General features: G+C 26.1%; 3 protein-coding genes across 3 annotated transcripts in view; 2 read left to right on the forward strand and 1 right to left on the reverse strand.

The window, feature by feature from the left end:
- The window catches only part of LOC108751424 (spermine oxidase-like), a 19741-nt gene extending 14024 nt beyond the window's left edge, over window positions 1-5717 (reverse strand). The window contains exons 1-3 of the mRNA XM_018491621.1: window positions 5338-5717; window positions 4907-5174; window positions 171-384 (exon numbers count right to left, since the gene is read on the reverse strand). Of these exons, the coding sequence (XP_018347123.1) occupies window positions 171-384; window positions 4907-5174; window positions 5338-5620 (765 nt within the window). The 5' untranslated portion in view covers window positions 5621-5717. The remainder of the gene's footprint in view (window positions 1-170; window positions 385-4906; window positions 5175-5337) is intronic.
- Window positions 1963-4539, forward strand: LOC108751426. The gene is made up of 7 exons (XM_018491625.1): window positions 1963-2285; window positions 2459-2702; window positions 2834-3029; window positions 3448-3581; window positions 3682-3864; window positions 4099-4265; window positions 4408-4539. Exons 1-7 carry the CDS (start codon window positions 2272-2274, stop codon window positions 4532-4534), a joined length of 1065 nt encoding a protein of 354 aa, XP_018347127.1. The 5' UTR covers window positions 1963-2271; the 3' UTR covers window positions 4535-4539.
- A 2833-nt stretch (window positions 5718-8550) lies between the features above and the next one.
- LOC108751466 overlaps window positions 8551-12012 on the forward strand; it is an 11082-nt gene continuing 7620 nt past the window's right edge. Inside the window, exons 1-6 of the mRNA XM_018491687.1 lie at window positions 8551-8657; window positions 8871-9337; window positions 9885-9946; window positions 10419-10647; window positions 10764-10889; window positions 11070-11357. Of these exons, the coding sequence (XP_018347189.1) occupies window positions 8602-8657; window positions 8871-9337; window positions 9885-9946; window positions 10419-10647; window positions 10764-10889; window positions 11070-11357 (1228 nt within the window). The 5' untranslated portion in view covers window positions 8551-8601. The remainder of the gene's footprint in view (window positions 8658-8870; window positions 9338-9884; window positions 9947-10418; window positions 10648-10763; window positions 10890-11069; window positions 11358-12012) is intronic.

A 12012-nucleotide genomic window follows, 5' to 3' on the forward strand; every position in this document is an offset into this window, starting at 1 on the left:
GTATTTCAATATTAATTTAATTTTGAAATAGCAATTACGAACTATTTCTTTTCGATGCAATATACATATTTTAAATTTTATTTTCAATTTCAGCGTTATACAAAAATCGAAAATTATTGAAAACATTTCCATACATTTCAATTTCCAGTCCAGTATTATTAATTTCTTACCAATAACAGGTCAAAAATTGTTTTATAACCATAGTTTTTCCAATTCAACACAAGATTGCCCTCGCATTCTCGATATTCGGTCAAACGTTTTGCGGAAATATCAAACCATGTGTCACTACATTGTATAGAATTTTCCATTTTTTCTATCCAAGATAAATATTCAGCAACTCGAGCACGATTCGTGAAAGGATTTGTATCAAAAGCTTTATAATATCTACAACGTTAATGTGATAATTAAATTTGTTATATTAATTATAATGTATTATCATAATATCAATCCAACATTCCATTTATATTATCTATCTATATACAAGCAGCACTTTATTTTAAATATTAAATAAGTACAAAATAATTGAATAGATTATAATTTTTTTATCTTTCTTTTTCATTTGTTATATTATTTCATTACGCTATTAAATGTATATTAATTATTAACTTTATTAAAAAAGGAGCATACAGTTAAAACGCTAGTTATTCATTGCGATGTCCTATATTTAAAATTATCATTACAAATTAAAATTTATAAACGTTTCGGCCAATATTCAGCCTTCTTCAGTATGTTCTATAATAATAAATTATTTCAAGATTGATTAAAAATGATAAGATATTAAATCTAAGTTTAACTCAGTCATTATAGTATGCGATAATCAGTTAATATAATATATGATGTTGAATGTATGAAACAGAATAAACGTTCTTGTGAAATGATTTTTTGTTGATTTTACAATGTTGATCTGTTATTAACTGCAAATTCTCATGCAGTACAAAATTTCCAAATTCTAATTTGAATTTACGTAATTAAATTGTTATAAAAAATTCTTTTAGTGATTATATAATGATAATATTAACAATTATTTAACGTACCTGTACTAATATGAAATAAGAATTACAATTATCCACTGACAATTTTCCACTCTTTATAATTTAATTTTATTTTTAAGGATGGAAGAGTCTTTCTTCTATGTTACTTGTTAACAGAATTTTTGATTATCTGTGTTTTATCCTTCTGTATTTATATTTGCTAGAAAAATTGAGAAGGGGAATTTAGAGGAGTAGAAAGGAGGCTGTGAGTAGGGGATTATTCGTTTAATAGAAGCAAATTTAATTCCGGTAATTGATCGGTATCACTCTGCTTATTTAATCAATCGATTATCGAATAATCCCCTGCTTATAACCTCCTTCCCATTCTTCTAAATTCCCCTTCTCAATTTTTCTAGCAAATATAAATAGTGGATAATTGTAATTCCTATTTCATACTAGTACAGATATGTTAAGTAATTGTTAATACTATTGTTATAATCATGTTAAAAAAATCCTTTATAACAATTTAATCATGTTCAAATTAGAACTTGGAAATTTTGTACTACATGGATTTACAATTAATAGCAGACCAACATTGTAAAATCAACACAAAAATCAATCATTTCACAAGAGCGTTTATTCTGTTTCACTCAACATTGTATATTAATCATCATTGCACGCTATAATGACTGAATTAAATTTAGATTTAATCTCTTATAATTTTTAATCGACTTAAAATAATTTATTATTATATAGTAAAACATACTGAAGAAGGCCAAATGTTGGCCGAAACGTTTATGAATTTTAATTTGTAATGATAATTTTAAATATATGACATCGCAACGATTAACTAGCGTTGTGGCTATAAACTCTTTTTTTAACTTTTATTAATAAGTATTAAGCTATTATTTACTTCTATATTTTATTAACTTTGCACTCATATTAAAGAATTTGTATACTTCACATTTTTCTGATTCAAATTTTAGGCGGGTAAAAAGTAAGAATGAATCATCAATCTTGTACTGTATTGTGGTGGGGAGACTGACACCAGCAGCATGTTGCAATCATTCTGTCACATACAAAGAAAGCATAGCCTCCAATTGTGATGTTTTACTGAGCTAAATTATTCAACTTAGATCTTTATTTTTTAATATAGATCTTTAAATATCCCAAGCATGGAAATATATCATGTTCATGTCTTTGCAAATTATTGCAGAAGTAAACACAGCGGTAATGCAATCAAATCATACTGATACTTGCAGCAACAACCCAACTTTTTTTGCTAATAAAACTTAGCAAGATGTTTGCAAAAAGGTAACTATCTGAATATTATTAATTTTATAATCATAACTTATTTTTACTTTTTGTTACCATCAACAAGATTGAATTCTTACAAATTCAAAATTTTTAGTTGTATAAATAATATGTGCAAATGGATGTGTCATCTTAAAGAAAATGCGAACGTTCAATGAAAAATACAATTCTAGGAAAGTAGATCCAGAGCTGGAGAAACTGAGAAACGAAGTGGATGGACCACCAAATTTAGATATGACTATTGTGAATATTCAAACAGAATCATCACGCATTCATGCTGCATATTTGTTCGAGCATATTGGTAAAGCTACATTACAAAAACTATGTTTGTTGCTGAGTTCTACAGCAACAGGAAAGATCTACAATGGATGGCAAGAATTCGCAGCACATATGGGCTTAACAATGGAACAGATTCGTGTAAGATTATCAGAAAAATGACAATTATAATAAGTAATAAATATGCATACAATGAATCAAGCTAATTCATATACATATTATTGTATAATAATAATGTAAGTATAATATTATAATGTCATTTTGTTGTCTAGTGCATAGATTATGATTTCAAAGGACTGCAAGATCCAACATATTACGTGCTTTTGGCTTATGTGCAGTCTCCAGAGGCAACAATAGACAAAATTTTGAGTGCTTTGCAAAAAATGCAACGACTCGATATAATAAATCAGATTAAGGCTTATGTGCATGATCTAGTCAATGCTGTGTCACAACATGTCACAAGCCATGGTAATGTAAAGTAACATTTCTTTCTCTGACATTACAGAATAAATCATGAGTCTCACACACACATACACAAATTCGGAATTTACAAATGTCATAATTATATACAATTATATTAACCTTTAGTACACACGATGAGATTTTCTGATCTTTTATTACACCAATAAGTCATTTGTGTCTCGGATTAATTTCATCATTTTCATCATTTTAATGAACACTTAAATAATATACAAAAATTCTTACACATGTTTCAATATTTTTAGAAAGTATAATATTTATATAAAGATGTGTGTTTAAAAAAACTGTATATAAATGTTATAATTACTTGATGCTCCTAGTTTTTCGAAGAAAAGAACTGAGCAAATCATGAATGATCCAATCATGCATACTAAGGCTTAATTATTTGTTTTGTATACATATTTAGGACCTGAAATAATTCAACCTGGACATATACCAAAAGCACCATTAGTTCTGAGCCCAATTTTAACAGTGGAATATAAAAATAAAATGAAAGAAAGTGAATCAATGTACATACCACAAGATAGTCAGCAAAAACAGGTTGCTCAACTGATTAATATATCTATGAAGATTTTTCTTAAGAGCTCAAAGAACAAGATTTTTAATTAAAAATTTTTTATTATATTTTGTATCGTATCAGCATAAACAAACGTATGGCTGTATAGTTATGTTGACGTTTGCTAATGACGGTTTGCCAACTGCTGAGTGCATCACGAAGATATTCAGGTCTAAACAACCACGAATCGGTGTACTTATATTACAAGAGCAAGAAAAACAAGTCTATAGTCGAGCTGAAGAATTCATAGACGACTGTTTCAAGCAGGTAAATTCTCTTTTTTGATAGCCCAAGTCAAATACTGGCTTCCTAGAATTTTATGTAAACTTCGACTTCTTAACTTTGCTACAATTTTTATGAAAGGGGAAACCCTTTGTCCAATTTCTATTCTGGAGAATCAAATTTTAGAAGAATCGAATTTTCTTTATGAACTGCTATTTTTATAATTATGTCATTTTTTTAACATCAACTGTTATTAAGTACTATAAATTAATCTTTTAGGTCGATTATGTTATACCAATACTGACAAAAGGGTACATCGAAAAAATCAATAACCCTATAAAAACGTATGAACAGCTGCATAATTTGGATACAAAATACTTAAAATACATATATTCTTTATTAAGATATGAATACGTAAGGAATCAATGTTGCAACAATCGTGTGAGGTACATATAAATTGATAAGTCTTTAATAACAAATTTTTAACAGATAATTTTTAAGTATTTGTGATAGAATATCATTTTTTTACGATTAATATAAGTATATGTAGAATTATCTTTGTTTATTTGCTCTTGTTTATATTATCAGATGTATCGTGCCTGATAAAGATGTTTATACGATTGTGCGAGAGAATCTACATCCTACATTACAAGCATGGTTTCGTGAAAGTGATATCGATGGTTTTGTGAATAATATTCTCTTCCATAAAATTTGATATGGAAAAACTATTATAAACTTACGAAAAAATAAAAATTGTATGAGCAATTTTTGATACCTTAGTTTTTAAAAAACTTCTAAAATCTGTAATATTGATAGTTTTTTAATAGTAAACAATATTTTAATTTAATTGTAAGTTAAATATGAAGAAACATCTTCTAGGTTTAACAAATACAAAAATTTTATGAACAATTGTTAAAAATTCAAACTTTTGAAAGATCTTTTAACATATAACGTATTACTGATATTGTTAATATATTGTGTACAAAATAAATAAATATGTTTATACTTTGACTTACTTTTTAATTAGTTTATATTATATTTAATTAATTGTATATTCTTAATCTTAGATAAAAACAAAAGTACTTACTCTCTTATAAAGAAATCTCCAAACGATCCTCTTTCCTCTTTGAATTCTTCCTGTTTCACTTTGTCCAAATTATTATGATAAATCATCAGAGCTTTGCTACTTTCATCATTGGGCATTACTTCACCATTAATGGTAACAAATTCATGTTTGTTAGAATCATACAGAACTGCGAATGAACCTAGTAGATCATGTTTGGAGGCAAGTTCGAACACTACATTTCCAGATTCTCCATGAACCCATTGAGCTCCGAGATCTACCACATTTTCACCTGAGAATATTAAAAAATGCTTAAATTAAAAATTTTCTTAAACATCCAAAGTTTGAAAGATATATATATATATATATATAATTGGAACTATTTCAATATCAAAGATAATATACAAAGTTAAATTTTCATTAATTCAATACCAATTTAGAAGGTTATTATTTACCAAAGTCTTTAGTATATATTCTGCCACCGATCCTATCACTGGCCTCTAATATTACAAAATCATTTACTCCTCTTTGCAATAATCTCGAGGCAGCAGCAATGCCAGCTGCACCTGCTCCAACGATCACGATTTTTGTTTCCTTTGGCATTCTGCAAACTCTTGACGATTGCACTGCATCCAACAGTTTTACTGCACTTTTAAAGAAATATCTCTGCGTATTATCAGAGATAAATGTGAATAATGTTCTTAAATGAATTTGAATTGGCTCAAGTAGATAACGCATCAGATTAGTCAAATTGCTGACTAAGAAAGATTAATGTTACCTCAACATGAGCAAAATACATTGGCGATTTGCAATCTTCTTAAATTCTATGAAGATACGCGACAATTTAATCTTTACAGAATATTATAAGAAAATTAAAGGAAAGAAAAGAAAATTGGAGTATATTTCATTCACATGGAGTGTGTTTGTCTTTTCCATAAATTTAATTCAGATATATTGTATTTCATGTAACATTATTCATTGTTTTACACACACTTGATTAATTTTATTTTATTAATGTTAAGCATATTGCGAAACATTTTTATTCAACACTTCGCATTAGAATATTCGAGCGAATTCTTGAGAATGTACATGCAACTGCAAAGTAAAACTCTTGGGGGAAAAATACACTGATATACTTCTTTACCAATGAATAAATACTAAGCGATCGAGAGTATCTAGTAGTGAATCATTTAAAAAAACAAAAATTTGCCAAACATCACTATTCTCAGTGATAGCAGCTAGTGATAGCTACATTTGCTTAACAGTCACATACGTACATTTACTACGCACAACACTGTACCCAACTACATTGTTGTTCTGAAAGAACGACGAGATACTTGTACATGCGCAGTAAAGGGAGCGTTAGCAAACACTATTGAGTACAAATCTATGTAATAAATTATTATAATAAAAGGAATATCATTAGATTTTTTAGGAAAAAAAGAAAAAATGATACAAATAATATCAAAAAAACTTTTCTATAATATAAATTTTACATTTTTTTACGGAGAAAAATAATTAATTAAATTTATTAATCTTGAATTAATTTATCACAGAAATATCAACGCATTTAATACAAAGAAAAACTGCAGAAAAACTTTACTAGCATTTTAATATAAATACAAAATTATATAACCTACTGCAATTATTTTATAAATGTCACTCTAAATACTTTAAATAATAATTTATAAATTTATAAATAAATAATAATTAATATTTTTATTATGTATATAATAATAATAATAATAATAATAATAATAATATATAATATGCGTGTAATATAGGTATATAGGGTGTCTCAAAAATGTCTGAAAATATAAGTTTTACAGAAAAGTGCTTTAGACAAAAATTGTAAGGTTCAAAAAGATCTGTTTACTCATTCAGTTTGACCTTAGCGAATTATATTTTACTTTTGATTTCAGAATTTAATAACTAGTGTCAAGAGCTTTTTAAAACACTACATTAAAGTTATTTTTTATAAAGTACTTTCCGAATTATCTTGTCAATATTTTGAAACTTTTGTATGATGTTGATATGCATGGTGTAAGAATTCCGATGTCTGATTGTTGACACGCTCTCAAGAAATGTCACACACTTTCAATCAAGAAGTTGAAGAGGCTCACATCCGGTTTATTTATAAAAACTTTGTCTACGGATACGCTGGAATTTATCTCGCTGAAGATGGTTCGGAAGGAATCAAAACATTCGAACAAATAATTTCTACGTAACAATACAGTAACGTCAGTAACAATCATCGTACGTCGAGTAACAAATAGATCGGGTGTAATAGAAACATAAATTAAATTAGTAATTTGGAGCATCAAAAACCGCGCAGTATTACTCTCATTTATCTGTATGTGTTTAAATTGTTAGATAGATATCAGAGAGTACAATAAAAATTATATAATTTCTATTTAATATATATTCAATAGATATTTTATATATTTAATATATAATTAATATATTTAATATTTATGTATTTAAATATATTTAATATAATATTTAATGTACAAGTGACAACAAAAATATAAAAATTGGTTTTACGAAGCATTTACCCTTTGTAAAAAAGTACTACTGAGCACTACTAGTACGTAGGACTGCGCGATCCTATCTAAGTAGTACTGGAATTATTGTGCATTCCCTGGAAAAAATATCTCGTGAACTATTGGTTTTTTATATATATCATTATCTTAATACTTTTATATTCAGAATAATTAAAGGAATCATATTGTATAAAAAAATTATACAATTCTATTTAAAAAAGTAAAGGTAAACCTTAAAGTATCTCAAAAAAAAAAATATAATCTTCATCATAATATATGCCTCTTCAAATCGAACACCTTTTTCCTTTGATATTTTCTTGTATTATCAAAAGCAAGATATTTTAGACGGACATTTTAATTTGATATAATTATACATGAAACATTTTTTCCAGGGAATGTGTGTGTGTGTGTGTGCACAATAATTTAATTTTTTGCAAATCTATTAAAATAATTAAAATTATTAGGGCAGTATATACAAATATTCATTTAAGATTGTTAAAAGCATTTCTACTGTCATTATAGCTAAATATAATATAATCTTAAGATCGTATTTAATCATCAAATATAAAATACTGTGCAGAAGTTAACAGAATATTCTATTAATAAAAAAAAGATAATGACAGTTCCAGTAGTACTTTCCAGTAGTACTTTTCATAATTCTACAGTTATTCTTATAAAAATAAGAAAAGTTCCGCATTTTTATACTAAAAAATCAAAACTGAAAATGTAGTCTGCTAATTTCGAAAATTTAGCATCATACTTCCCTTTTAAAGTATACAAGAATATGAAAAATATTTTCATTTTTGGTTATAGTTATAGTAATTAAGAAATTATAAATAAATTATATAATAATATAAAATAAAATAATTAATAGAAACAATTAATAAGAATGTTATTATGTTCATTATATCTTTAAAAAATTATAAAGGAATTTTGATCTTAAAATTTGATGCAAATTGTAAATCGTCTAAAGTAAGCTACAGTTATAAACAAAATAAAGTAGAAATTTTACTCTGAATTTACTCAAACTTCATTCATTCGGACATAACCTATTACATTTTAATCACGTTTCCTGTAACCATTTATAAATTTACAAGTATTAATTACAAAATTTAATTTAATCCCAAAATAGTTATAGTTTATTAATAAAGAAAAATTTAGTTCTTTGCTTCAAAAATGTTTAAAACTTCTTTAAAGACTTCCAACACGAGACTTCCGCTCCAACCTTTAAAGTAAACAATCAATACGTTAAAAATAAAACATTAAATTATTATGTAGAAATTATTAATTACATAAAGTCACATTAACAGAAATTTTTTTATATATAATTTTAATTTTATTATTTTTTCTTTTAGTAAAGATATTTTTTTTCTTTAATTAATTTTGTAATTTATGTTAATTTAATTCTGTTAACACCAATCAGATAATCTTCATATCTTATCCAGTTTCCCGACATCAAAAAGAAAAAGTAATTATTTATTGAACCCTGCTTTTCGAGAGAAATGGCCAAAGAAGAATTTAAAGCTGAAGCCGTTCAAATTTTGTTGTTCTCTGGATCGTTTCAATCCTCTTTCGCGATACGATCAACGAAAGCCACCCTATAAATCTTCACTAACGGCAATAACTTCTGTGCACGAATGTCCGGTGGCTAAAATGCAAATAAAATTTTCCATGTCCCGACTTTCTCAGGAGAGAAAGAGACTAACCAAAACAAGAATGTCAGCTGCAGGAGAACAGCAACAACCATTAAAGAACGGTGAATTAAATTATTTGCAGATCAGCAAAAATAATCGCTTTATAAAGCAGTATCTAGAAGATGAAATTGCATTGGGAAAAAATATTTTCTGGGCAAAAAAGAAAAGAATTTATAAGGAGGCAAACAACAAGGCGATAAACATAGCCAAGAAGAAAAGTAAGTCTCTAACAGCAAAAATACAAGACTGGATTAAGAGCAAATTCGTTTGAATGCATTAATGAACATTGGTGCATATTAAAGCCCTTGTACACTGATTAATTTAAGTGTAAAAGTAAAATGCAAATATTTCGAATTATAAAATATATATTTTACTTAATGACACAATAAAATGTATAGAGAACTTTATGGTTTAACCAATTTTTAAATTTATATTAAACACACTTTTTTACGTCAATTTGTACAACGGCTTTAATATGAACTAGTGTACTCAGTGCGTTCAATCGTTATTAAACTAAATTTAAGACTGTAGCATTACAACAGGATCAATATTTAACAAATGTAATATAAATAAAATATGATTACTTAATTTTATTTTATTTCGTATAAATGCTTATATTATTTTGATATTGGACGGAATAATAAAGATAAGAGAAAAAAAGGATTCAATTTAGAAAAAGTGTAATATAAATATTATATTAACGTTAAATCTGTAACTGTGTGTTTTAAATTAATATATTAATAATATTATTTACTTCTTCAATAGATAAGAAATTATTAAAACTGATGCAATATCCACGATGGTACCAAGATTTTTCCCCGGATCAAGTATGAACGTAAAAATGAGTGATCTCATACAAATTTTGTTTCGATAAATAAAGTTCAACATTAAAATGTTGTTTATAAAAGATTGTTTTCTGTAAAATATTATAGCTCAATTCATTCTCTCATTAAGTAAAATATTATCTTTCGATCTTATAGCGTTTTTTTATTTTGGCAGAACTAGTACGCACTCAGTGCACTTTAAAGACGTTGTACAAAAATCGTAAAGATGTACGTTTAATAAAAATATAGAAATAAATTAAACCGCGAAATATTTAATACATTTTATTGTGCTATTTGATAAAGTGCATATTGGATATTTTATCAATTGAGATATTTTATTTTTATATTTAAATTAGAATAGTGTACAATAGCTTTAATGTGGACTGAGCGCAATAATAGTATTTAAGAGATTTTTTTAAAAATAAAATTGTAATTTTCTGTACGTATTATGAAATTAAATTATACAAATTCATAGTTGAAGCATTTAATGAAATTGGAAAATGTAATGCTCACCGATTACGAAGAGACAAAGACAAAGGGCACGCAAACGACACTAATAGCTATTGGCGTCATTTCAACGTTGTTTAAATTAAAGCCGAGTACTATAAACAAATTACATAAATCATGCAAATTCAATAGCGTCAATTTTCTACGAGAAATTTACAGAATCTTAACGGGAAATGATTTCTGTGAAGAGGGATATAGTATATTTCAGATTTTTATTTAAAACTTAAATTAAAGAATTAATAACGTAATTTTTAATAGAATTATATAATATATATATATATTTATAATAATTATAAAATTATTTAATTTCCAGAGAAAGTTTATAATTGCAATGAGAGAATAATATTGTCGGCTATTGCATTTTTAACATTGCCAGAAACAGTGAAGGAATTACATAAGAGATTGCCAGCAGTGACTATGCCAAGATTACCATCGAAACGTAATTTTATAATTCAAAATATTAAAAAGTTTAATTAACTATAATTGAATATTCATATTATTAAATACGTAATAATTATTAAAAATTTACCAATATTGTTTCATCAATTAATAATTATCTTATAATTATTTATTGTTAAACTAAATAAATATTATTACTCAACTATAATACATATTTTAGCACAACTAACGACATATCTGAAACAAAAAGATATCTGTCCTTACAAGGAAGAATTGTTTAAACGTCCCGATTGGGCTGGTTATCGAAATGCTTTACAAAAATGGCGAAAACATTGTAAATTAATTGCAATTCCGAAAGTAAATTTGCTACTGAATGAATATGGTCAGTTTTTTATTGATGATAGATCAGATGTTAAAGAACGGAGAAAAAATATTTCCACTGAACATTTCAAAGAAATCGGTACAAAGGAATTACAAAAAATTTCCTCAACTATATATGATCAGAAAGGTAAAAATGTTTAATTAAATTTAGAATTGTAGTAAGTATACGATTTTTAAGTATCTATACAATTAGCTATATTTAATGTGTTTAATAGCACTGTTACGTCCATCAGTGGTAACAATTGAAATTATATTACAAAAAATTGTAAAAGTCCTCTACTATTTCGCAATGATTAATATTAATTAGTAACAATTGCCAAAAATTGATTTTCAATAATTTTTCACTCAAGTACTATCAATTTTGTAAAAAAATTGAAACAGTAAAAAATTTATTTTTTTCTTATAAAATTTCAAAAATGTTTTCAGAATTTTTTATCAATTTTTTAATACTAGTATTTTCTTATTTTTACCACCATGAGAAAATAAAAAATTCTGACAAAATTCTTGGAACTTTATAAGAAGAAAATAAACAATTTTTATTCTCTTGCTATTTTTCTGTAAAGTTGATAGTATTTGAGTAAAAAATGATTGAAAACCAATATTTAGCGATTTTTAGTAATTAATATCTCGTTAATCATTGCAAAAATTGTAAAATGATACAAAACTTTTCGACTCAGTTTAGTCCACTCTATCTACACAAAAAAGCGATTGGCTAAAACTTACGGGACACTCTGTATGTATGTGTATATATATATAAATATAATTCATTACATATACGAGTC

The sequence above is a fragment of the Trachymyrmex septentrionalis genome, unplaced genomic scaffold, assembly GCF_001594115.1.
Source record: "Trachymyrmex septentrionalis isolate Tsep2-gDNA-1 unplaced genomic scaffold, Tsep1.0 scaffold44, whole genome shotgun sequence".
NCBI classification, from domain to species: Eukaryota; Metazoa; Arthropoda; class Insecta; order Hymenoptera; family Formicidae; genus Trachymyrmex; species Trachymyrmex septentrionalis.

Bases quoted from the DNA above. Each gene is read 5' to 3' on its own strand.
- LOC108751426 (XM_018491625.1), top strand. The intron at 2,703-2,833 runs GTAAGATTATCA...TTTGTTGTCTAG, and splicing joins TAACAATGGAACAGATTCGT to TGCATAGATTATGATTTCAA. The intron at 3,030-3,447 runs GTAATGTAAAGT...ATACATATTTAG, and splicing joins ACAACATGTCACAAGCCATG to GACCTGAAATAATTCAACCT.